Source organism: Crinia signifera, chromosome 3 (genome assembly GCF_055691185.1).
Source record: "Crinia signifera chromosome 3, ASM5569118v1, whole genome shotgun sequence".
Lineage (NCBI taxonomy): Eukaryota > Metazoa > Chordata > Amphibia > Anura > Myobatrachidae > Crinia > Crinia signifera.
In genome coordinates this window covers 280319220-280344005 of record NC_139219.1, presented here as the reverse complement: position 1 = coordinate 280344005, position 24786 = coordinate 280319220, and the positions used below count along the sequence as shown (strand labels likewise).

The 24786-nt window shown below is 43.4% G+C and overlaps 1 protein-coding gene across 1 annotated transcript in view; it reads left to right on the top strand.

The window, feature by feature from the left end:
• The window catches only part of ARHGEF4 (Rho guanine nucleotide exchange factor 4), a 174738-nt gene that overhangs the window by 78630 nt on the left and 71322 nt on the right, over nucleotides 1-24786 (top strand). Inside the window, exons 2-4 of the mRNA XM_083178276.1 lie at nucleotides 6242-9601; nucleotides 13146-13451; nucleotides 18347-18482. Of these exons, the coding sequence (XP_083034402.1) occupies nucleotides 6242-9601; nucleotides 13146-13451; nucleotides 18347-18482 (3802 nt within the window). The remainder of the gene's footprint in view (nucleotides 1-6241; nucleotides 9602-13145; nucleotides 13452-18346; nucleotides 18483-24786) is intronic.

Genomic DNA, 24786 nt, shown 5'->3' with positions numbered 1-24786 from the left:
TCAACACAAGCAATGGGTCGACATGAAAGAGTTTGATGTACATGTTTCACGTTTTTTTCACCAGAATGTATTTATTCATACTTTTATACCATCCAAGTGGACCTAGAGTTAGATTATACTAGTGTGCTGAGTGTAGTGAGTTGGACCTGATTTCCCTAGCAGCTCCCGGGAGGAATCACCTACGGTTAGGCAGCCATTTTTTACATGCGATAAATTACATGCAATACTCCCAGGGAGCTGCAGGTGGAGGGATCCAGGAGCCGTGCTGCAGGAGAATAAAAAAACCAACACAAATGAATGGCCAGCCACTGATTGGCTGAGAGAGCTCTCTTGGCCAATCAACGGCCTCCTTTATGAGCTGCCTATTCATTTGTATAGTTTTTATAAAATTTGCCCGCCTCCTGGCTCCCCCTCCCGGCTCTCGGAATCCCACCCGCATAGGATGCAATACATTGTGGGTGCTAAAAAGCACCTACGATGTGCCGCAGAAGGGACATGAATCACCTACCAATTGGCAGTTTTTTTCAGCCCGATCCCATGAAATCGGACATGTGTAAGAATTAAGAATAAAATATTTTCATTACAGCAGTCAGAACGTATAATTCTGCTACAATAGGGCAACAAATGAACTCTATGTGGATTTATCCCAGTGCGCACAGTACAGTATATAAAGGGAGGAAAGAGCACATCACAGAACAAGACGCGACTGTCTGTGGATGTGGGCTGGCAGGTTGCTGGTACATGTTCAGGCAGAGACACCTGGGATTCCTTACTGGAGGAATCTCCTGTGTGACAACATTGAAATAACACAAGGACTTAGACTCACGCTCGGTTTAGTAGTCATAGTTACAGTTACAGATTCATTGAGATAAGCTGCGTCTCACTAAGAAGTCCTCTCAGTCCCTGGCCCTTTTATCCACTTATACCAAGGATATGTCACAGGGACAAAAGAATCAAGAGCTCTGCCATTGTCTGCCATTGATCTCACAATTAGTAGCAGGAGAGTGATGGCTTATTAGAGCTTATCCGATCAGATCCCCCTGTCCCTGTTTGGCTCCTTCCGCCAGACACCATCTTCTTTGTGCGGATACATGGGCCCTTATTCTGGTTCACTCGCAAAGGCAAATTCCTTTGCAAATAATATTCCATATCAATAATGCTGTTATTTGGACATAATGTTAATTCTGGTTTGAAAGTGACCATGATTGAACTATAAAGTATGAGCATATTGTACCCATACTGACAGGTCTTAGTTATGCTAGGAATAATCAGACAGGTCTTACACCATAATGCCAACTGAGTGTGTGACCAAAGTGTGCATTGATTCTGACACTTGGCATCTGGGCCCAGCTATAGGGTTGGCTTTTTGTTTGGCCGCATAAGACTAGTCAAGCAAAGTCACTGCCACTGTAATTGTTAGAACTGACCGATCACGCCAACCATAACCGAGGGTTTGATAGCATGGTCTGAAGGACACTATACAGTATACATAGTTTGATAGTACATATCGTTATTTACCAATATTTCTGATAATGATTACACAAATAATGAAATGAAAATGACTTTATACTGTCCAATGCATTAGTTTAGATCAGTCACTGAATTGTTCTATGGCTAAATGTGACACATATTAGTACAATTGATTAATAGTCAGTCAACAGTTGATTTCCCCACACATTGTTCAACCAGATTTTTATACCAATAATATTATGGGGTAATTCCAGTTATTTTTCGGCATAATGGTGCAAAATTAAGTCAGTTTATACCCCTTTCAGACATAACAACTAATTACCAGGAGAAGCAGTTCCACCCAGTAATTTGTGTGGTGTGACAGGATCTACGTGGTCTCAAATCCTGGGTCATTGACCCTGCTTTTTACGAGGGTCGTCGACCCAGGATTTGTGACTCGAGTAGACTCTTTTGCACTACACAAATAACCCATGTTTTCAACAAATTACCAGGTCGACAGTTTTTAACCCGGTAATTTGCTGCTATGTGTGAAAAGGGGTCAGACTGCACCCGGCAAAATGACTCGGGAACAGGGTTAAAGTGAGGGGGAACTGGGTGGGGGGGAACTTGAGTTCCACAATGTCTAATGGTGAAGTGGAATATTTTAACCTGCACATTTGCCCTGCACAGTAATTCTCACAGAAAAGTAGTTTGCAGGGGGATGCCAAAAACCCTACCACTGGCCCTGTCTCTGCCTAATGGGGGGAAAGGAGGGGGGTTATTACATGGCATAGAGAAATGAGTTCCCCTACCTCTGCATGACCACTTTAAGCCCTGCCTTGAAATAAAAATGCAGAGTAATTTCCGGGTTGCATGTCTGAAAAGGGGATTATTCACTGATTAGTAAATGTGTGGCCATCAACAACATTAGCAAAGAGGACTGCATAGGGATAATATATGCAAAATACTATGTATCAGTACAGTGTGTTCTTTAATTATAAAGTAGTGATGTAGGGCAAACTTGTAAAGCAGCCTCTATCATTTGTTTAACTGGTAAATAATTATTTTATAGAAGAATTAAATATATAAAGATATATAGATCTCTTATATATTTGGCTACATCTGTCACTCAAAGTGTGTCTGAAGCTGTAACGTTGGGTGGAGCCTCTGACTCACATGACTGACTCACACGACAGAGAACCAGCCCAGTGAGCCCACAGACAGTGCAAGACACCCTCTGACTCTCCATGTTACACAGCAAAGACACAGCTACTCACCAGACACACCAGGTGAGCGCCCCACACCTCCATACCTCCCAACATGACCCTCTCCAGGAGGGACAGAATGCTCTGTTTGTGGACTTCCATCTTAATTTATGATTGTCATCACCTGTTTTAAACAGGGTAATTGATAAGCACAGGTGATGGTAATCCATAAATTAAGAAGAAAGTCCAGAAACAGAGCAATGTGTCCGTCCCCCCCCCCCCCCCGCCCCCCCCCCCCCCCCCATTCACGGCAACCCCGCGATTAAATGGCACATGTAAAACACTGACATGGCTATGGTCGACAATGAAAAAGGTTGACATGAGTTTTTGAAGATTTATTTTTCACTTTTTCAATGTTTTCATATTCATTCTCATGTGTCGACATGGACACCAATGAAATGCCACACTTATGTCAACATTTACATGTGTTGACCTTTCTGTGTTGTTTTTTTCTTGTGGCGATTCGCGGCACCCCCCGGCGACCCCCCTCCCGCGATTTACAGCACACCCCCCCAATTCGTGGCGACTCCCGTGATTTGCAGCCCCACCCCGTGACACACCCCCTCCTGCGATTTGTGCCAACCCCCCAGGCCCCCCTTCCTCGCGGTACCCCCCACCCCCCGCGACCCCCCCTACCGCGATTCCCCCCCCTGTCATTGCGGCAACCCCCCGCCCCTGCGACCCACCCTCCCACGATTCACTGCAACCCCCCGCGTCCCCCCTCCCACGATTCGCGGCACTCACACCCCCCCCCCCGCGACCCCCCCGCAATTCACGGCATCCACCCACGACCCCTCCTCCCGTGATTCGCGGACACACCTCACCTCCCCCCCCCCCACCCCCGCTCGCGATTCACGGCAACCCCAGGATTAAATGGCACATGCAAAACACTGACACGGCTATGGTCGACAATGAAAAAGGTTGACATGAGTTTTTGAAGATTTATTTTTCTTTTTTGAATGTTTTCATATTCATTCTCATGTGTCGACATGGACACCAATGAAGTGCCACACTTATGTCAACATTTACATGTGTTGACCTTTCTGTGTTGATTTTTTTTGTAGCAATTTTTTTACAGTGACAACTATGTGCAAATCAACCTACACATCATCAACCAATTCTTTGTATAATATATAACACCTGTTCTGTTTTACTGTAGGTGTTTTAAGTCAGATCTTTTACTGCTTTTTTTACTGTTTATGTAAATGCATTCTGAATGACAGCAACATCCTACCATCCTTCTACAAGAATATATAACCAACTAGGTGATTTATCGCGCCCCGTGCCCCCCCCTCCCGCAATTCACGGACCCCCCGCGCACCCCCCCCCCACGATTCACGTCACCCCCCCGCACACCCCCCCCTCCCGCAATTCGCAACCCCCCCTCCCGCAATTCACGCCCCCTCCCACGCTTTGCGGACCCCCGCCCTCTCCCGCGATTCGCGGACACCTGCGCCCCCTCCCTCCCTTCATTCACGGCACCCCCCACGCCCCTCCCACAATTCACGGCACCCCTAAGCCCCTCTTTAGTCCCCCGTATACTCACACACCCCTATCACTACCCAGCTTCTTGCTCTCCTGAACCATAACTTCCACCACTGGGGAGTCGCTGACGCTGTGTTGCCCACATGCCCCTATCATGCCTCATAGCCCAGCCTCCTGCTCTCATGTACCCTAACTCCCACCCAGTAGGAGGAGACACTGACCCAGGGCCACCATCCTGTACTCCTGTACTGCCACACTGGACCCTCACCCACTGGCAGAAGCTGCACAGTATCTCCCACCCTCCTCTTTAGTCCCCCTTATGTCCACTTACCCCTATCACTACCCAGCCTCCTGTTTTCCTGTGTCGTGACCTCCGCCAGTGGGGAGCCGCTGACTCAAAAACACCCTACTATACTATTGCACACACACACACACACCTAAACAACATGCACACACAGCCCCCCCCCCCACAAATGTCACTGTACCATCCACACTATCAATGTACATCTTACTCTGTAACCGCTTTTTAATTAAACAAAACAATACACACCCCCTTCCACATCATATGCTCTCTATTTAACACATTTCACCTATAACTCAAGTTGCAATACAGGCCATCTTTCATACAATTCTAACCATCTTTCTCATATACAAATGTTCACAAATTAAGAGGGCGCAGCCCCTTACGACGGTGTGAAGAGCGCCCGTAGGGCGCGATGAATCACCTAGTATATCTATATATGTCTATCACAAAAATGGGGGGGTTTGACCTTTTCCTGCGCTGTTTAGAAAGCTGCACTTCTATAGAGCCTTGCTGTTAAAAGAGGCACGGAGAATAGAAATGAGGAGAAGAAGGGTATAGAGGTGCACTTGTAAGGGTTTCACCAGAGAAAGTACACAATGGTAAAAAATAAGATATGTTTATTCTGACCAGCAGTATAAAAAGTTTCTTCCAATAGGTGGTTTCACATAGGATTTCAGTACTTGATCCAACATTTGACCAACATTGCCTGTACAGGGTTATTACAGCATTGACAGTTACAGTCACCGAATGAGTGTACAGGGCCCAACGCATTTCGTCATTTCAATGACTTCATCAGGGGCAGAAGATCAGCAATTCAGTTGAATGTTTTACGCTATTAAGAATCGATCCAATGTAGATACATCCAAGATAATAGAAAAGGGTCCACAATGTTCAAAATTCCCGCTTTTGGACCCCAGCAGTGCACATACTTCCCACATAGCCACTATTTGGGTGGCTGATATTGAATCCAGTCACTGAGCTACTTTTCAATTAGCAAAAAAAAAAATTCTGAGGAGCCAACTTTGGTGGACCCTTTCCCTTTACAACCCTGACTTGTACTTCTCAACAACTTTGTCCCTAACTTGTTTGAGAGCTCCTTGGTCTTCATGGTGCAATGCCTCTTGCTTAGTGGTGCTGCAGCCTCTGGGACCTTTCAGAAAAGGTGTGTTTATACTGACAGATCATGTGACACTTTGATTGCACACAGGTGGACTTCATTTAACTAATTATGTGACTTCTGATGGGTAATTGGTTGCATCATAACTTGAGGGGCTTTATAGCAAAGGTGGTGAATATATATGCACGTGACAATTTTTTGATTTTTTTTCCTCATTTCACTTCACCACATTAGACTATTTTGTGCAGATCCATCACATACAATTCATATTTAAAAACAAAAACAAAAAAAACAAACATGTAAATTAGAGGTTGTAATGTAGCAAAATAGGTAAAAAGCCATGGGGGGTGAATACTTTTGCAAGGCACTGTACATACCAGAACTAGGCCCAGAGATAACTTGGACTCTAAAGTCATCAGCATCACTGTTAAATAGCAATACTAACAGGAATGTGTATGTTTTGTGCAGCTTGCTTCCATTTCGATCGAGAGAGAGAGAAAGAGAGAGAGAGAGAGAGAGAGAGAGAGAGAGAGAGAGAGAGATATAATTCTTATATTAAGCATTTTTTTTCTTTTTTTACTTTTGCTTCTGTTAAAAAATGTATATTTTTTGTCATTACAGGCCCCTGAACTAAGTGAAGACTCTGACAATAAAGTGGAATCTAATGAGGATCTCAGTGCTGGACAGTACTCACTTGAATTTGGGTCTTTCAGTCAGGATCAAGATGAAGATTACTTTGAAACCAGATCGTACTTCAGTGAAAGTCCCTCTGAACTAAAAAGTGATGCGTTTGAGAGCATCTCGGACGTTGAATCAGTTTCCAGCGACACTGCAGATGAACTGACCCGGAGGTCAGACTGTAGTATCCTGGAAAAGGAGGACCCTGTGTGTCCACAGTTACCTAAGTTCCAGGACAGCATTAATTTAAGCAATACTTATTTATCAAAAGAAACTCTATGCGGCCAAGATCAGACAGAGTCTTCCACCTGTTCACCAGCAAAACTCTTTTCATCTCAAAAGAATCTTACATCAGATTCGAACAAACTGGATACTGATAATAATGACAAGGAGCCAGTTGTAAGAAAACAATTATTTGCTTCAAATCTAATAAAATCAAGTGACGATAAAGAGAACAATAATATAACCATCCATGGACGGCAAGATGAAATAACAATTGGAAAAGCAGAGTATAAAATTTTGGAGAGCTCCACAGAAGTAAGGACAGATACACAAAAAGCGGCCAGTGTCATCTCCCAGTCAGAGGGCTGTCTGTCTTGTGCAAGATCAGATACTTCTACTCTTGTCGGTATAAGTAATTATCACCAAAGTCTGCCTAATATTCATTTAAAAATCCCTACTTACAAAGGAGGAAGTTCAGTAGCACATGGCAATAACGCAAGTATAGGGCATAGAAATACGTTTACACAACCTCTCCGTAAAGAAGGTCTTAACTTGACCTGTGCAGAGCAGCGTAATGGAACATTAATAAGGACATCATTAGTCATAGAAAATCAAGTGCATGAGGATAACATTGATCAGCAAGATTGTCATTCCTCTGAAGACTGCGACCCCAACTCACAGCAATATTGGGAACACAATGCACCATTTCATAGTGATAAATATGTCCAGGATCACCACTGCCCGTCACTGACTGATGATGCAACAAAAGTAGTCTGTGGGACATCAGGACTGGACGCATATGAAGACAGAGAAAAAATATGTGTAGTTGTAGCTAAATCAGTATCAGGGTACAAACGTAATAATTCAGAGACATGCCCAAAACCAACTGTATCTGAACAAAGCACACAAGAAGTACAAAAGTGTACATCTATTAACAGTGATATCACAGTGAGGCTTGCAAATATCAATGCGTCTAACACATTACCTCAAGAGTCAAGAATTCATGCTACAGTAGACGATCCTCCCCCTAGCAAACCTCTTATTATAATATCTATTGAGAGAACAGGAGCTCAGGAAACACGGAACAAGCCTGATGATGTTCATCTTATAGAAGATCCATGTAGGGAGACTTGTTCTCCTCAAACAAACAATTCACCTGAAGATAGTAGAAGAAACACTCAGGAACCACCCACTACAATTCCCAGTGGTGACACAGATAAAAATACACTGAAAGCTAAGTATGTAGCCAACACAAATAACAATACGGCGGAGAAGAGCTCCACTGAAACAAACACAAATATGAAAGTCTCACTCGAAACGGATGTGGATAAGGGGCACATGGAAAGGAACCAAGATGAACAAGGTCCTCATCTGCGGGATCAGGTGTTAGATGGAGAGTATATGCAAAACAATATTATTGAAGTAAACAATAGTTCATTTTCTGAGACAAAAGAGTCACCTATGAAAAGAGATTTAGATGAAAACTCCATTGTAAATATTATGGTTTTGCCAAATTCTGTTCCGCATTTGGATGACTTAGAAAGTGAAGAAAGTACAGATAGCTCAGGGGATGAAAAATTTAGTTTTTCAGATGATGATTTTGATAAGGACTGTGAAGACTTAGCCCTTGAAGAAGATAAAGACGCCTTGGGGAATATAGAAAAATATGTTCCTGAAGGAACAACCAACAGCATGGACAATTGTGTGGTGGAACAGGATGACAAAAGCACTTGTAGCAGCATTAATAGCTTTGAAAGTGAAGGTAACGTTGACCAATGCAAAGCAAGTAATAGTAATAAAATGTCAGAAGAAGACACAAATAGAAATGATAGTGGCGAATCTTCAGCATTGTCTCCTGTTTCTGAGATCACAACAAAGAGCAACAACCCTGGTAATAATGGAAGTAACTCAGATGTAGATGATAATATTGAGTGTTCAGCAATAAAAAACAACCCAGAAAGTAAATCCTCAAATTCCCTTAAACCCCCAGCCATAAGTAGTAGGCAGATAGCAAGTTTATGCAAAGACGAACAGTCTTCAGATTTCTCAGATGATGAACTATACGAAAATGGTTTCCTATACAACAGAAGTATGAGAAAGGCTTCAGGACCAGGGAGAATTGACCTGGACAATTTCACCAGACTTAGATGCAGTGTGTCAAATGTAAATATGCCTGAGCCAATCAAGGCACCACACAACTCAGATCTGCCCAAGTCCCAATCCGAAAGTAACGATATAAAAGGCAATAAAAGTGCAGAAAGCAAGCGGCTGAAAGAGAGGTTATCCTGGGCGCATAAGTCGTTCTCAAGTCTTTTTGATTTTAAAGCTATAGAGAAAGATAATGCAGCTCAACAGGCCGAAATTGCTGCCAAGGACGATAAGAAAAAGATCAGATCTCATCAAATGTCTTGGAAAGCGTTGCGAAAAAGCAAAGAAAGAGACTCACTCAAGCGGCTTAGCGTGCTAAGTTTATCGACACATGTTATAAGCCCAAACAAGCCAAGGAAATTATCTAATGAAAATTCATCAGTGGTTCCAGACTTGCTTAGCGGTTCAAAAGCAGAAGCAGAAGATGAAGACTGCTCAGAACCGAATCAGGACAACGATAGGACGGCAAGTTCTCCAAAGACTGCAAATGATGATGTTGATATAAAGAACTCCCTTACGTGTGGTGCAAATGAAATGACTTTAGCTGAGCAGCCTGTTAACTGTTCAACATTTGATCAAAATGACCAGCCTTTAGTGGTTAAACAATCATCTACCACATCTTATAAAAACATAGTGTCAGTTTCTGATATGAATTTCATGCCTTGTCGGCCCATGAGCCCAAAACCTCAGAGTCAGTGGCCCATCTATCCAAGGAAAAGTTTACGTAATTGCAATGTCAGTGCCACCTCCATGAGCTCCCTAGGTTCTCCACTAGAGGGTTATTCGGACTCGACTGATACAGGAATGATGTTTAAACCATGGATGATTAATTCTTCAGATAATGATTGTCTGAAGGAGGACAGTGGCATCAGCAGCCAATCCCAAGCCAGCTTATATACTGCTTCTTCCACTAACGATATACTACGAGAGGAGGTGAGTGCTGTACATATGATATTCTTACAAATAATTCTCATACTGTACCATATGGAATATGTTAGCGGGTGATAATGACCTTTATCAAGGTCACTACCCACCCGGTTATTCCACATCAAGGAATTAATGGAGTTCAAACTTCTGACGCAGGGAAAAAAATATATTTAACTTTATTTACAACTAGGAAACAACATCAGCCTAATCAGACACATACTGTATGAATGGTGCTGCCTATATTATACCCATTTCACATCACAAATGCTGGGTCGTACCCGGCATTTGCAAGGTGAATCTCCACTCATCTACCTGGCAATAAGCTGGGTCACTGACATCACACGGACGTGTGGGGTAGCGGCTACACGTCATCAGTAGGTGGGGAGAGGAGGCAGCGATTGGAGCTGATGCTGCCTCCTCCCTATAGTGTAAACGGGACCTGGGTCACTCGAGCCGGGTTACCCTTTTACACTACCCAGCAACCCGGGTTTGACCTGGGTAAAACCCTTCTTTTAACATGGGTTGGAATGCCGGGTTGCTGGACCCAGGTTTTCCTTTTTGGCGTTTTCACACCGCAGAGACCCAGGCCGACACAGGTTAAACCCGGGTCAGAACTGGGTTATTTGTGCAGTATTTGTGCAGTATCAGTTGCATTACAATCCACCTAGATGCTGAATTCCAGAAGTAGGCATCACAAGTAGCTGCAATGGAGACATGCTGCATGTATCAATTATAGCTGATTGTGAAAGGCTAATTTGGCAAACACATTACAATGGGCAATTTTGTTACAACTTTAAGGAGAATCCTCAATGGTTATTTCTAATAGGAGTATTTGGTCACATAGTAAAGAATTACATTAAATTCAATTTAGATTCATATTTTAAATGCCTTCTTTTGTATGTTTTAATGTACAGTAGTGTGGGGTTGTTAAAAAATTCCCCTTGAAAACACCACATGCCTTGTAAATTACAGTATGACTATTAAAATGTACAGTACTGTAGGTCTATTTTATAGCACTGCCAACATATGACCAGCAGATGGCTGTAGGAGCCAATCCTTTCAAGTTAGAAACCTTTAGAAGAGATATTATGATCTATCAAACTTCTATCAGAGGTTCCATTTATCAGTTATTTTTCATATGGCCCTGAAAACATTAACGGTCCAACATTTCCTCATTGTCCTTCTTTTCGGGATAATCTCATTGATATAAGGGGCCAAATGCGATTGGACTTGAGAATCAGAAATTGAGAGATTTTGGGAGAGGTTTCTCATTATTATTCTTATTATTATTATTATTATTATTTTTAAAAGCAGCAATCCATTACATGGCACAATCAACCTGGTTTTGCAGTGTAAATGATTTCCGCTTTAAAAAATGGGAACCCTCTATTACATTTGACCCATATTGTCTGAATGGACAAGTAAGTTTGTGATAAAAAAATTTGAACAAATCCATGTACAGTACTTGTATGTGAACACCTAAATAGTTACTTTAATTATATTAAAGTGTAACATAAAAAAAGCAATGTTTTCTTTAAAAACAAAATAAACAAAATGGTCATGTCTAAAATCTTTTCTAGATAATTAATATTTTCTTGATAGTCAGTTTTCAAAGAAGAATACCTGTAACTATTATTACTACAGCTAAATATTCCTTTCAAATATATGTCAGGTGATGGACTTTTCGTTTTTTTTCACAATATGTCCTGTATCTAAAACTCTGTAAGGCTTGTAGGAGCCATAGCTAGGTGATTGCTCTGCTTCTGCTGTGATCGTGGCACTAACTCAAAAATCCATAAACAGCACAGTATTTAATATCAAATGAAAACCCAGATTTCTACTATATCTGTAGAGCCCATAGCTGCCCCATGTTATTTTGGTCTTCTAGAGGCTTAGGGGGAAATTGACTAAGATGGGACTTTTATTTCACATGGGAAATTGCTATGGGCAACCAATTAGATACTGGGGGGAATTTACAAATGCCCCTTTCACACCGGCCACCCGGCAATTAACCGGCATTTTTGAGTGCCGGGTCATTTTGCCAGATGCAGCCTGACCCCAATTCACACCACTCAGAAAATTACCGGGATAAAGCTTTTCAACACATACGTTTTCTGAAATACCCAGGTTTTATTGTGGTGTGACCCTAGTCAAGAGCAGGGTAGGAGTGCTGGGATTTAAGACCTGTGTTGACCCTTTTACACCAAAGAAAGAATTTTGGTTTTACAATACAATACAATAAAATAAAACCAAGAACCAAAATGTTGGTTTCAGTACCGCTTTATTTACAGTCCTATAGCGCCAGCACCCTTTTTTGTGTCCTGTGTTAGAGCACGGGACCATAATTCTTACCTGCAGGCTGCACACCAGTCAGTCAAATACAATTGAACAGTTCAACCGTTGCTCAACATTCCAGTGCTGCTCTACGACACTGGTGGCGGTGGTGTCTCTCAGTGGTGTCAGTACAGTGTACATCGCCACAGATTAAATAAGCAATAGAGATCCGCATAATGACTGTCAATCCTCATTTCAGCCTCAATTGACCTACTCCTTTCACCTATTTCAATCTATTTTTCAACCCTGTTCTTCCAATGCTCAAGTCTGTCTTTACAATGCTACATAATACGTGTCATGTATCAAACCTTCAGGAGAAATAGAGTGGTGAAATTGTCTAAAGCAAACAATCAGCTTCTAACATCCAGCACTTTCTATAGAACAGTTTGATGCTGATTTGTTGCTAGAGATCCAAGTCCCAATTTTGGGACTTCAGACTCACCAACTGCAAAATGGCTTCTGTACTATTGTGTGCCAGTGGAGAAAGTCTAGTTCCAGTAGTGGCTTTCTCCACTACAAATCAGGGGTGAAATTTAAGTGGATGAGAGATTCAGAAAGTGAGAGATTTGGTAAGAAATCTCCATGATTTTTTAAAATCGGCAATCATTTACACTTCAAAATCAAACTGGTTTTGTTGTGTAAATGATTGCCGCTTTAAAAAAACTAGAGATTTCTTGGCAAATCTCTCACTTTCTGAATCTCTCATCCTATTAAATTTCCCCCCAGGTATCACATGACCAATGATACAGTTGATCACATTGTTCTAACTGACACCATTCACTCCCTTGGCCTTTGCATCTCTGTACTCTTCACCTCTTACCTTTTCTAAATGCTCCCTCATTGTCTCCATGTCTGATTCATCTTTCCCTACACTCGCCCTAGCATTGGTGTGTCTTCATGGTACCCAAAAAGTTCAACAAACCCAAATCATCTAATGCCTCATAGTGTCACAACCCTCTCTAGCTCTCCAAATTGAGACAAAAACTTTATGAAGTCCGAACATTACAGATCAAAGATCTCATACCCAGATTCTGCGTATGCAAATAGTGAATCAAAAGCTGCAGTCATGAAAAATAATCCATTTGTTTCATATAAAAGTAAATGTATGCCTCAAGGTCTCATGGAACCATAAAGTATGTTATGCGTATGCTACTCAGCAATATGGGTGAGGTCTACCTGGTCTTACATACTTTTCACTTAATACTAATAAAAACAGGATAATAGACAACAAAATCAAACAACAGCTATAAAGATACAGAAGGAGAAACTCCTTCAGAAGAGGAAGACCCCTGAGTTGTTGCTTTTCACATTCCCAAACACGGAGACAGCGAGTAAACCCTCCACATTGCCCCTGGTGACTTCAATGGGACACGTAAAAGGTTCAGAGAAAAGAAATACTAAATCGCTGTTCAGGAGCGTCAGCTGTGATGACCTATGGGTAAATCAGAGAAAGCAGGACATGAAAGTAGACAAGTCAGACAGCACTATCCAAGCAGAAAGATTCATGAAGAACCAGTGTCAAGTAAGAATGGCATCCGTTCTCCTTCTCTGTCCTCTTTATATTGCTTTCTTTTGTGCACTTTTCTCTTGCATGCAAACCATGCAAATCTTTCACTTAATTGTCTTTAAAGCTGCAATCCCACATAAAAGAGTTTTTAATTTAAATATGTTTAATAGACTTAAGCTATTTCCCTATAAATTATTTTATCACTTCTAAAATCTCCCTGGAGGACAAACAAATATGGCTGCCAGACAGACCGTTTATCCAGCCTTCTAAAGAGAACAAGTTGAGCTGTTGCCATTGCCAATAGCAACCAATAAGATTCTAGGTAGCATTTTCTAGAAAGTACTAGATAAATGATATCTGCAATCTTATAAGTTGTTATGGACAAGCAAAATGGTAAATATCAACATTCTTCTTATAGACTGCAACAGTGATAAAGGTTAAAAAACGACAACAACACACATATGCTTTTTTTTAATGGGATTGCTGGTTTAAAATGATTCCCTATTTGCATGTTATAAAGCTGTACATAATTACATAGTACTTTAGTATGAAAAAAGACTTACATCCATCAAGTTCAACCTTTTAAAAATGTTACAACAGACAAAACATTAAAATAAACATTTTTAATATGCACAGTGGTAACCAAAAGAATAAAAGTTATCCAGAATCCAATTAACAAACAACAAATGCTATCTCAAAAAATAATGTTATATTATAATTATTCCATTCAGCATCATATTTACCACTCAACATAATATGACACTGTGTGAAGGGACAGAAGGGACTTTCAAGGGGGAGGGGGGAGTACATAATAAGGCCTAAGGCAGGCAATATTCCTCCCCAGTTCCTTTATTATCACATTCCCCTGCATGCTCCTCATACACATGCGCATTCAAAAGATGTTTAAGGCAGTATTATTCACAGACTAGCATGACACCTCGTTTTTGTGCTAGTGCCAAGTACAGGCAGGGCCGGATTAAGCCTTCGGGGGGCCCGGTGTAATTTTAGACAGGGGAACCCCTCCCACTTGTCATTACTGGCCACAAACTGCACGGGAGAATATTAAACTGTAAAAACACAGAGTAAAGGCAGTATAAACTTGGTCAATGGGTAACTGCAGGGGGAGAGATTGATATAAACATAAATATATATATGAAATACCACATGAAAAGGCTGTGTTTGTCCCTCTGTACCTTACTCTGTAGGAGCCCTGACAGGCTCAGCGCTGCCTCTAATTAAAACCCTCCCATGACGAGGCCGCTGCTGCTGCTGTCCTCCATGGGCCTTAGAAGCAGAGCTCAGCACAAACCTCTCAGTCTCTGACCTCTGGTGCAAAGTCTCATGGGACTTAGTCAACTCCCAGTAATGCACTGCACACTTGTGCAGTCAGTGTGCCTTAGCTCCCGATGCTCAGCACCATTAATCATTGTCACATTGGCAGATAGGTGAATCTGCAGCACTACCCCACTCCCATGCACAAAACCTTTAGCTAAAAAAATTACATGCTGACCACAAGGGGTCCCTAGATATAGGAAAGGACTCAGGGGTACTGACCCCCTGTGCCCCCCCTTAATCCGGTCCTGAGTCCAGGGTGTCCATCTTCTGACAGATTACCAAGCCTCAGTGACAGAGCTGTCTGCTTAACATCTCAGATACTCAGCCAATGTTGCACTGGATCACACATGTATACCAGAGACCTTTCTGCTGCATTACCGTATGTAAGCATTCCAAGGAAGCAGCAGCTATGCCTAATACAACTGCTCCATGTGAAGCCAGCCTGTGTGCCCACATTGGCACAGTCACTCATTCAATTTTTGATGAGCCCATAAAACCTGATTTCGCACCCATAAATCATGTGACAAAATTCTTTACATAAAGATGTGATAATACATGTAAGTCAGGCATGTGGCTAACATGGCGACATTAACATTTTTGGCATAATGACAGTATTTCCTAATATCTATAAAATAAACTGTGCATATTAAAAGATGATCTAGGTATCCATGTATATTTTTCATGTATTTGACTCGTTTGCATGAAAAATATATATTATTTTCCACACTGGAGTATGGCACATATTTTAGTTAGAAACTAAACCTATTCATAAGTGTATTTATTGCTGTACCAGCATAGGATATTCCATTGCTTCTTTCCTTCTTTCTGGGCGACTGAGATAAGCGCTTTACATATCTCAATTGTTCCCCAAGTTACATCTTGTTATAGAGATGAACTATGCAGCCAATCTTCTCATGCGGTGGTGACGGAACACAGCTCTCTGCTCCTCAAACAAGATGCAGCAAGCGGTTCTAATGGAAAGATGGCGTTAATGGTCATTTTTGTCTACTACTTATCTGCATCTTTCTCCAACTCAAGGATGGATTCTAGGCTTAGGAGAATTAAAATAGAATGTGTTGTCCAATATTTAGTTGAGAATTTGCAAAGAGAGGGCTCAGAGTTGTATGCAGTATTAATCCATTGCCTTAGACTCATATAGCAAGATCCATGTGTATTATTGCTTATCAAGGAGCAGTAATTTGCTGCTATTGACTATAATATTCCGACTTTCACAAGCTTATTACATTCAGCAAAGATGTAATCTGCTGTTTACTATCCCTATAGCTGCTTGGACACACCTACATTCATCATAGATGTATGGATGCATACTACTATTACAACAAACTTAGAGCCTGATTCAGAACGGATCGCATATTGTACGCTGCTCACAGCAGCTTAGTATATGTTATAAATAGCAATGCAAATGCAGGAGGAGGAACATACCACCATTTGCCTGTATACCACCTCCTGCCTGCATTTGCAAATGTTTAGACTGCTCACCTCATTCCATGTGACTTGCAGTTGTAGAGTGGCTTGCAAGGTCAAGGAAACTGTATTTGCGACGCTGTCTTTGGCATGGCCACCCCCAGAAGGTGGGCAACACACCTCTGTTTTCCCAAACACTGGCCGCCCCCCGCCCCTACCCGCAAATGCTGAGGTGTTTGCATCGTAGTAATGCCAGAGTAGGACCTGTCCTTCACATGAGCAGAATGTGTTCTATGCGTGGGCAATGTGCTGAACATCAGGAACAGGGCCGGTGTAAGTCTTCTCAGCATCCTAGCAAAACTCCAACCTCTCCCCCCCCTCCCCCAACCCCACACTTCCACCAATCCCCACATTTTTAGACCCTCGAGTGAAAGTGTTGAGGTGGAATATTAGTTCCACAGCTGACACCTGGATTAGGTACAGAAGCAATGTCTTCCTCGTAGACATACTTAATTTCATGATACTCAGAATTGGTAGCACCGAGCAGCACCCCACCCTCTCAGATCCTGTCACCCTTGGCAGCTGCCTAATGGCAGAGCCAGCCCTGATCAGGAAACTACTATGGGGTTGCATATGCGTTTCCTGCTGATTTTGGCCCATAGATCTGTGGTCACTGTTTACTATTGCACCCACCAAAGGTTTGTGGGTATATACTATATATTCATTAAAATTCCCCACACATCCCATTAGACCCCTTTTTACATGCAATCAGACATACCCATGTGCCATCAAACCCCCGCCACATACCATCAGACCCCCTCCCCATGCACATGAAATCCGAACACTCCCCAAAAAAGCCATCTAACTCATCCACATACTATAAGACCACATCTCATCAGAATATCACACATTCCATCAGAACACACCACACATGATATCAGATCCCCTACATGTTCCATCAGATCACAAAATACATGCAATCAGACCCCACACATACAGTAACATTAGTCCTACCCCTCACACATGCCATCTCATACCATCAGACCACCTCCATATACCATCCCAGACAATCTACAGAAGACCACCTATGATGAGATCAGTCATAGTGACAGTCTCCAGAAAACCACCTATGATGACATCAGTCATAGTGGCAATCTCCAGAAGACCACCTATGATGATATCAGTCATAGTGACAATCTCCAGAAGACCACCTATGATGATATCAGTCGTAGTTACGATCTCCAGAAGACCACCTATGATGAGATCAGTCATAGTCACAATCTCTAGAAGACCACCTATGATGAGATCAGTCATAGTGACAGTCTCCAGAAAACCATCTATGATGAGATCAGTCATAGTGGCAATCTCCAGAAGACCACTATGATGATATCAGTCATAGTCACAATCTCCAGAAGACCACCTATGATGATATCAGTCATAGTGACAATCTCCAGAAGACCACCTATGATGATATCAGTCGTAGTGACGATCTCCAGAAGACCACCTATGATGAGATCAGTCATAGTCACAATCTCTAGAAGACCACCTATGATGATATCAGTCATAGTGACAATCTCCAGAAGACCGCCTAGAGTATGATGAGATCAGTCATTATGACAATCTCCAAAAGACCACCTATGATGAGATCAGTCATAGTGACAATCTCCAGAAGACCACCTATGATGAGATCAGTCATAGTGACAATCTCCAGAAGACCACCTATGATGAGATCAGTCAAAGTGACAATCTCCAGAAGACTATTATCAGATTGTTCGGCTCAGCTGTTAATCTCCAGGAGTCTCAATGAGAGCTCAACACTAATTTACAATTTTATCCACCAGTTACCTCTATGACAAGATGTTTGCATTCCATGATATATTATAATATTGACCTCCTTCTGCTCATTGTATTAACCTGGTAAAAATAACCTACAGAATACAAAATACTAATAAATCTGTATTGACTCTATATGAATGTGCATGTCCCTGATTATCTACCATAAGGATCGTCTAATGAACTAACAACTAATCCACCAATGTAAAGTCTATTTTTATATCAGCATTGGCACTGATTTACTTGGACAAGAACAAACGGAGTGGTCCACATTGCCTATACTGAGAACAACTGCTCACACATCTCCTCTTCCTTAGGTAAGGATGACTGGGAGAAGGTCTGCTACACCCTATGAAATATTTCGCATCCTCCCATTGAAGATCCACTCATTTTCCCAGAGCACCCCATCTAGACTAGATCTTGTGGGCTGTGTAAGACGCCTTACATTCCCAGGTATGTACACTTTTTGTTAAAAACAAATGAGGTTAATTAAGAATCTTATTTTGTTGAAGAAATGAATTGATTATGATGGATATGATACCTTGATTATCAGCAACAGGAAGTATGATTAATTAGGGCTGAAATAAGTTAGCCCCATTAAGGTAATGCCACCCAAACCTTCTTCATCCAAACCATTTTTAACACTAGTTAACGTAACATGTTGATTGACGTAATCAGATATTAGTGGGGGGTTAACACACAGAATCTGTGAAAACTTCACAGACTTGTGTTATCAGGGTCACGGCACCTGTACAGATGCCTAAAACATTCCTATTAAGTACTGTCGTCAGGGCTAATTGAATAGCTCAGGGGGATGATTTAGGGAGGTATTTAATCCGGGATTCCTGCTGTTTGAATGTCACGACAGTCGGAATCCCATTCCGTTTTTGCTCAGCTCGACTGTAACTCAACAGCTGTAATTTAATGTTCCATCTGTCGAGTGTCGGTAAGTGTATGTGAAAACATCAAAAACTTAGTCATTTCTGTTTTGTCGTAATCTGCCTTCAATGCTGTCAGGAACGGCAGCATTGAATAGGCGACGCCCGCTATGGATTTTCCCACATACAGGGATATCCTAATACCCACGATAGCTATTGATGGGTAATAGGCTTGCTCAAGGCTATCTAAATAACCCAGAAAAGCCTGCCAAATGTAACAGGGTGTGAGGATCAGAAAGTGAGAGATTTTGGGAGAGTTGTTATGGGCAACATCCCATCTTCAATAGAACTCCCATCTTAGTAAATGTAACCCTAAAGGTTAAATCGGACCAAATCGCCTCTCCCTGACATGCCATCGGGTCCGATGCACGGTCCCGTGCACATCGGACCCGACCAGGCGGTCAGACCGGCAGGCCGTCCGACCACCCGTTCCTCCAGGCGGCGAGGCGGGCGGTAAGCAGGAACGCATGCGGTCCATCACAACGGATCGCATGCGTCCCTGCCGCCAGGAAGGTCCCGGTTGCTGGCAGGGTATCGGGCACCTTAGGAGTGGAGATAGTAGTATGTGTTATAGTAGTTTGTGTATGTGTTATATACAGTACATGGTCCCATACTAATCTTGTTATGGTAACTAAATGATTCACCTATAAGTAGATCATTTTACTCTTTGTGCCACTGTAAAGTTCACCAAAGCCAAATACAAAAAATATCAAAAGTATAAATGTCTGAGATGAGAATGGAACTGAATAAAGGAAATCGCTTAGCAACAGGCTGTTTCAATGCAATTGAGGGAAAACCTTTCTTATATTCTAACTGATGACTCCCCTGGTGCAGCACGGACATGCGTACAGTTTCCCGGTCGCTCCCAGAAAACACTCAGGCCTCTCCCTAACGGCCCATCACCACCCCCGTCACATCGCCACCACCCCCTTCGGAACTTCAACTTTGATTGCAAGGCAATTTTTTAGAGATTTGCAAATGGGTCTGAATTAAGCCCTATATTCAAATATTTACATGTATTATTTATATAATACACGCACATATATTCCCTGCGCTGTACTGTCTCTGCTTATACTGTTTAATACCAGGCTATTGCAAGGTGCCGCTGATGGCTGCCTAGGCGCTGTGCAGCTCACCCCTTATATGTTCCCTGTGTCTATAAGTCACATCTATGTCTATATATAAGGGTACATCTAGCACACAGGTTCTCAAACTCGGTCCTCAGGACCCCACACAGTGCATGTTTCTCAGGTCTCCTCACAGAATCACAAGTGAAATAATTAGCTCCAGCTGTGGAACTTAAAATGCATCAGTGAGTAATGAATACACACTGTGCACCTGTCCGGTGACCTGGAAAACGTGAACTGTGAGGGGTCCTGAGGACCGAGTTTGAGAACCCCTGATCTAGTGTATACCTGTATGTGTGTATGTATATCTGTACTGTCACTGTTGAACTGTTATATACCTCCCAACATGTGTAGTCACTGGGCCGGGACGAGGTGCGCGCCAGCATATTTTTGGGGGCGTGGCCTATCGGGAGGGGTCTATACTTGCGGCACTGCCGCAAGACCACGTCCCTGTTTTTCGCCGCGGTGGGGGCATGGCCAGCAGCTCTGTGTATTCACGGACGACGGGGGGGACTCCCAATTGCCCCCCCCCTCCACCCCCCACCCCCTGATTGTGAGAATCAGGAAGTAAGAGATTTTGGGAGAGTTTTCCCATTTTGTTAAAGCGGCAATCATTTACACTGCCCAATCAACCTGGCTTTTCAGTATTAGTGGGGGCCATGCTCTCGCTAATCCTCCACCTGAAAGTTGGAAGGTATGCGAATGCTCTTAATGCCTGCCAAGTTTGGCGACCACGCAGGATGCCGGCTGGATGCAGCCTTTTTTTTAAAGGGGCTATAATTTACAAGGCATGATGTAATGCACGCTGAGTTCGGCGGCTGTGCTGGATGTTGGCCGAATGTGGATGCTTTTTTAAATATGCATTTACAGGGTATGGTTTTGCCTTGTATATGACTCCCCCTTGTAAAAAAAAGTCAGAGTTTGGCTGGCATCCTTCACGGCCGCCGAACTAGGGTGGCATTGCATGTGGCCCTGTGAGTGAGCTCTGTAAGAGCAGTTCCTCAGTGTCATATGATGCCATATTTTCCCTTACAGTAGCATTAGATGTTGGAACTAATTTTGTTTCCACGGAACCCTCCTCCCCATGCCTTGAACAATATACTTATTAATGTGGTGGAATTCCGCCTACGTTACAGCTACAGACAGCTCTGATTAGGGACACATTAATTATGAACACATTGGGGGGTTTACTGTTTTGCTGCCAGACAGTAGTGTGGTAGCAGAGGGATACATTCAGCTTCAACTACTTGGTGGACTGAAGCAGGCTTGCCTACCCTCCCGGAATGGCCCCCTGGGAAGGTAGGCAAGTCTCCCGTTTGCTGTCCAGAACCCCTGCACCCCCCTTCCCTCTGATACAATTACCGTAATCACGTCGTTTTTGTGGTGTGGGACCTAGTGATGTCAGCCTTGTCCCAGCCTTGTATACGCAAAACATCGGGCCGCTGCCCGAATACGCATCCGTGCAAAGCGATCTGAATAAGGGCCCATGACCTCATTCGTGGATATAGGGGGTGATTCAGGTTGGTTTGCAAAAGCAAAGTCCTTATTTAATGGGAAAGAAAACATGCTGCACTGCAAGTGGGGCAGATGTAACATGTGCAGAAAGTTAGATTTGGGTGGGGTGTGTTCAAACGTAAATCTAAATTGCAGTGTAAAAATAAAGCAGCCAGTATTTACCCTGCACAGAAATAAAATAACTCACCCAAATGTAACTCTCTCTCTCTGCACATGTTACATCTTCCCCACCTGCAGTGCAGCATGGTTGTGTCCATTAAAGAAAGACTTTGCTTTTGCAAACCAACCTGAATCACCCACATAATTGGAATACGACCACACTGAATCTTCGTTAAATTACAATGCCCATAGTAACCAATCAGATTCTGTCTATAATTTCTCTATTGCATCCTAGAAAATGATCGACGGAATCGATTGGTTGCCATGGGCAACATCACCATTTTTCATTTTTAGAAACGTTAGTAAAATAGTGCTTTGTCTTGTGTAAGATATATGTATATATACCTGTACATAGCATGTACTATATATATATATATATATATACAGTGGTCGAAGTGGGGCGGTATACGGGGGTATGCCATACCGCCACTTTAATCTGATCACTCAGCAGCGCATATTGCGCTTTTGTAATACCCCTGTACAACAGGGCAGTCTGGCAGGGGACGTTGATGGACAGGGGGGTGTCCGAAGGTGCGCACTATATTCACTCTTTACTTTTCCATACCCCCACTTCAAAATTTCCACTTCGACCACTGTATATATATATATATATATATATATCTACAGATGGGTCAGGGTCCATCTTTGCAGGGGATGGCGCTGGCATCGCCAGCCGCCATCCCCCGCCAGCGCCATGGCGATGGTGAGAAGGGGACGCGCGCGCACGAGAGGCGCGCGCGTCCCCTTCCGACGGCGCTACGATCCGTTCCCCCGGGTCCCCGCCGGCTTGCCGGCGGTAACCCGGGGTCCCCGCCGCCTGCCCGCACCCCCCCTAACCCTGTCCGTCTCCCTGAGGCGGAGACGGACAGGGTTTTCCGTCGCGCCAGCGACGGAGACTGAGACGCGCGTGCGCGTGAGACGCACGTGCGTCTCAGTCTCCTCGCTGGCAAAGCTGCTGGCGGGTCGCCAGCGCATACGTTCTGGCGACCCGCCAGCAAGGATGTTAATAGTAACATACTGTATATGTAGATAGATAGAGTACATGTATAGCGCTCCCTTGCCTTTGCGTGCCCTACAGCATGACTGATAGAGTTCAGCATGTTTCTGTGTAGGAGGTTGCAGCCTTGCTTTGCACACTGCCCGCTAGGAAGAACAGAATGCTGTTTGAAGCAAAAAGTACTTTACATTCAGCATTGCTGACATTCATCTCAGTCCCAGCCTTGTGGCATCTAGAAGATAAGTTCCTGTAGGAGGAAAGCACACATCAAGGACACACACAGTCTCACACATGCCATTCTCATTCATGTCAACTCAAAAAAAAAAACTCATATTTATTATTCTAATAACATTTACTTATACAGTGCCAGCATATTACATTGTGCTTTACATTTGGGAAAAAGAGAACAGGGCTGTATCTAGGGGTCTACTCTGAAAGTGTCTAGGAAGGCAGCCGATAGGTTGACACCATGTGGTCGGCATAGACAAAAGCTGTGCACATGTGCGCGGCATCTATTCAGTGTGGGGAGCGGGCTGGGGGAGCGTTGAGCACGCCCCCGAAATGAGGCAGACTAGATGGCGTTCATGACGTTCAGCTGGCCACACCTCCTGGGCCACATCACTGGGGCAGCATGTCCCGCTCAGGTCAAAAGGCCAGTAAAGTTGGACGGTGTGGCAACACTGTGGACCGAGACCCTGTCAACCCTTTATACCATAGCCCATACTTGCCTACTTTTAATTTCACATCTCCAGGAGAAGCCCAGAGAGGCAACACGTCAGGGGGGCGGGAGCAAGTCTGACATCACTTGGCCCTGCCCCCCAATGCCGGAAAAACTCTGTGATTCGCGGGCCGCAGAGAGGGGGCGGGGCTTAAATGACGCAAAATGCCTTGATCGCGTCATTTTAGCCACGCCCCCTCTCCTCGGACCCGCAAATTCAGTGAATTACACCAGCGGGCAATGGGGGAGCGGGGGCAATTAGCAGAATGCGGGAGACTTGCCCACCTTCCCGGGGGGGCCAGAAGAACCCGATTTCTGAGAGGCTCCCGGTAGGGTGACCAACTCATCCCTTTAATCCGGGACACATATTAATTACACAGGTTCTTTGGCAGTTTAAAACCAGGTGAAAGCCAGCCACAGAACCTGTGTAATTAATATGTGTCCCAGATTAAAGGGATGAGTTGGTCACCCTAGCTCCCGGCCATTCTGGGAGGGTAGGCAAGCCTGCCATAGCCATAATGGGTGCTACCACCATGTGATATATTGATATATTGCACTGTGTGTGTGTGTGTAGATAGATAGATAGATAGATAGATAGACACTAGTACACTCGCTTGAAGCTAATGCTTCGAAAACTAGATGTAGTTTTACTCGCTGCCAACAGATGCCAGTGTTTCGGTGACACAGAAATATATACCCCTTATAAAGCCATTTAGCGAACACATTGTAGGGTGGCCTCCTATCCTGGATGTGTTTATTAATATATTTGGTCAATACTTAATATTATAGACACAATAAGCACCATAGAGAAATTAGTATGATTGGGTTTAAGGCCCAATAATAAATACGTCCCTAAATCTCCCGAGTTTAAAATAAAAATGATAATCCAAAAATGAATCATAGGCAAAATAATCCTCTGCTGTCCTAGTGGTTACATCCATGTGACGCAGCACTGGGCTCTGCTGCAGGGTTTCTCAGGGAGGATTCCCTTACATACAATACAATGACAATGCTTCTTCTTCCTATGTATTACTAAAGTTCCAGCCTCCCAGCACTAAGTGCATGAGTAGTCGTTGCTAGGATACAGCGGTGGCACTTGGCCATGTAGAACAAGTGAGTTATCTGATGATGACTGGATCCCCCCTAGAGGGCCCCCTATGATGTCAGGTTGCATTCTACAAGGAACGCCAGGCTCTTCTCAGCCAGAATCCAGCCAGCAGTGCCAGGTACAGCTGTGCTGGGAGGAGAAGCAACAAGAGGCTCCTGATTAGCAGCACAGCCTGCCTGCCTGCCTGCCTGTGTG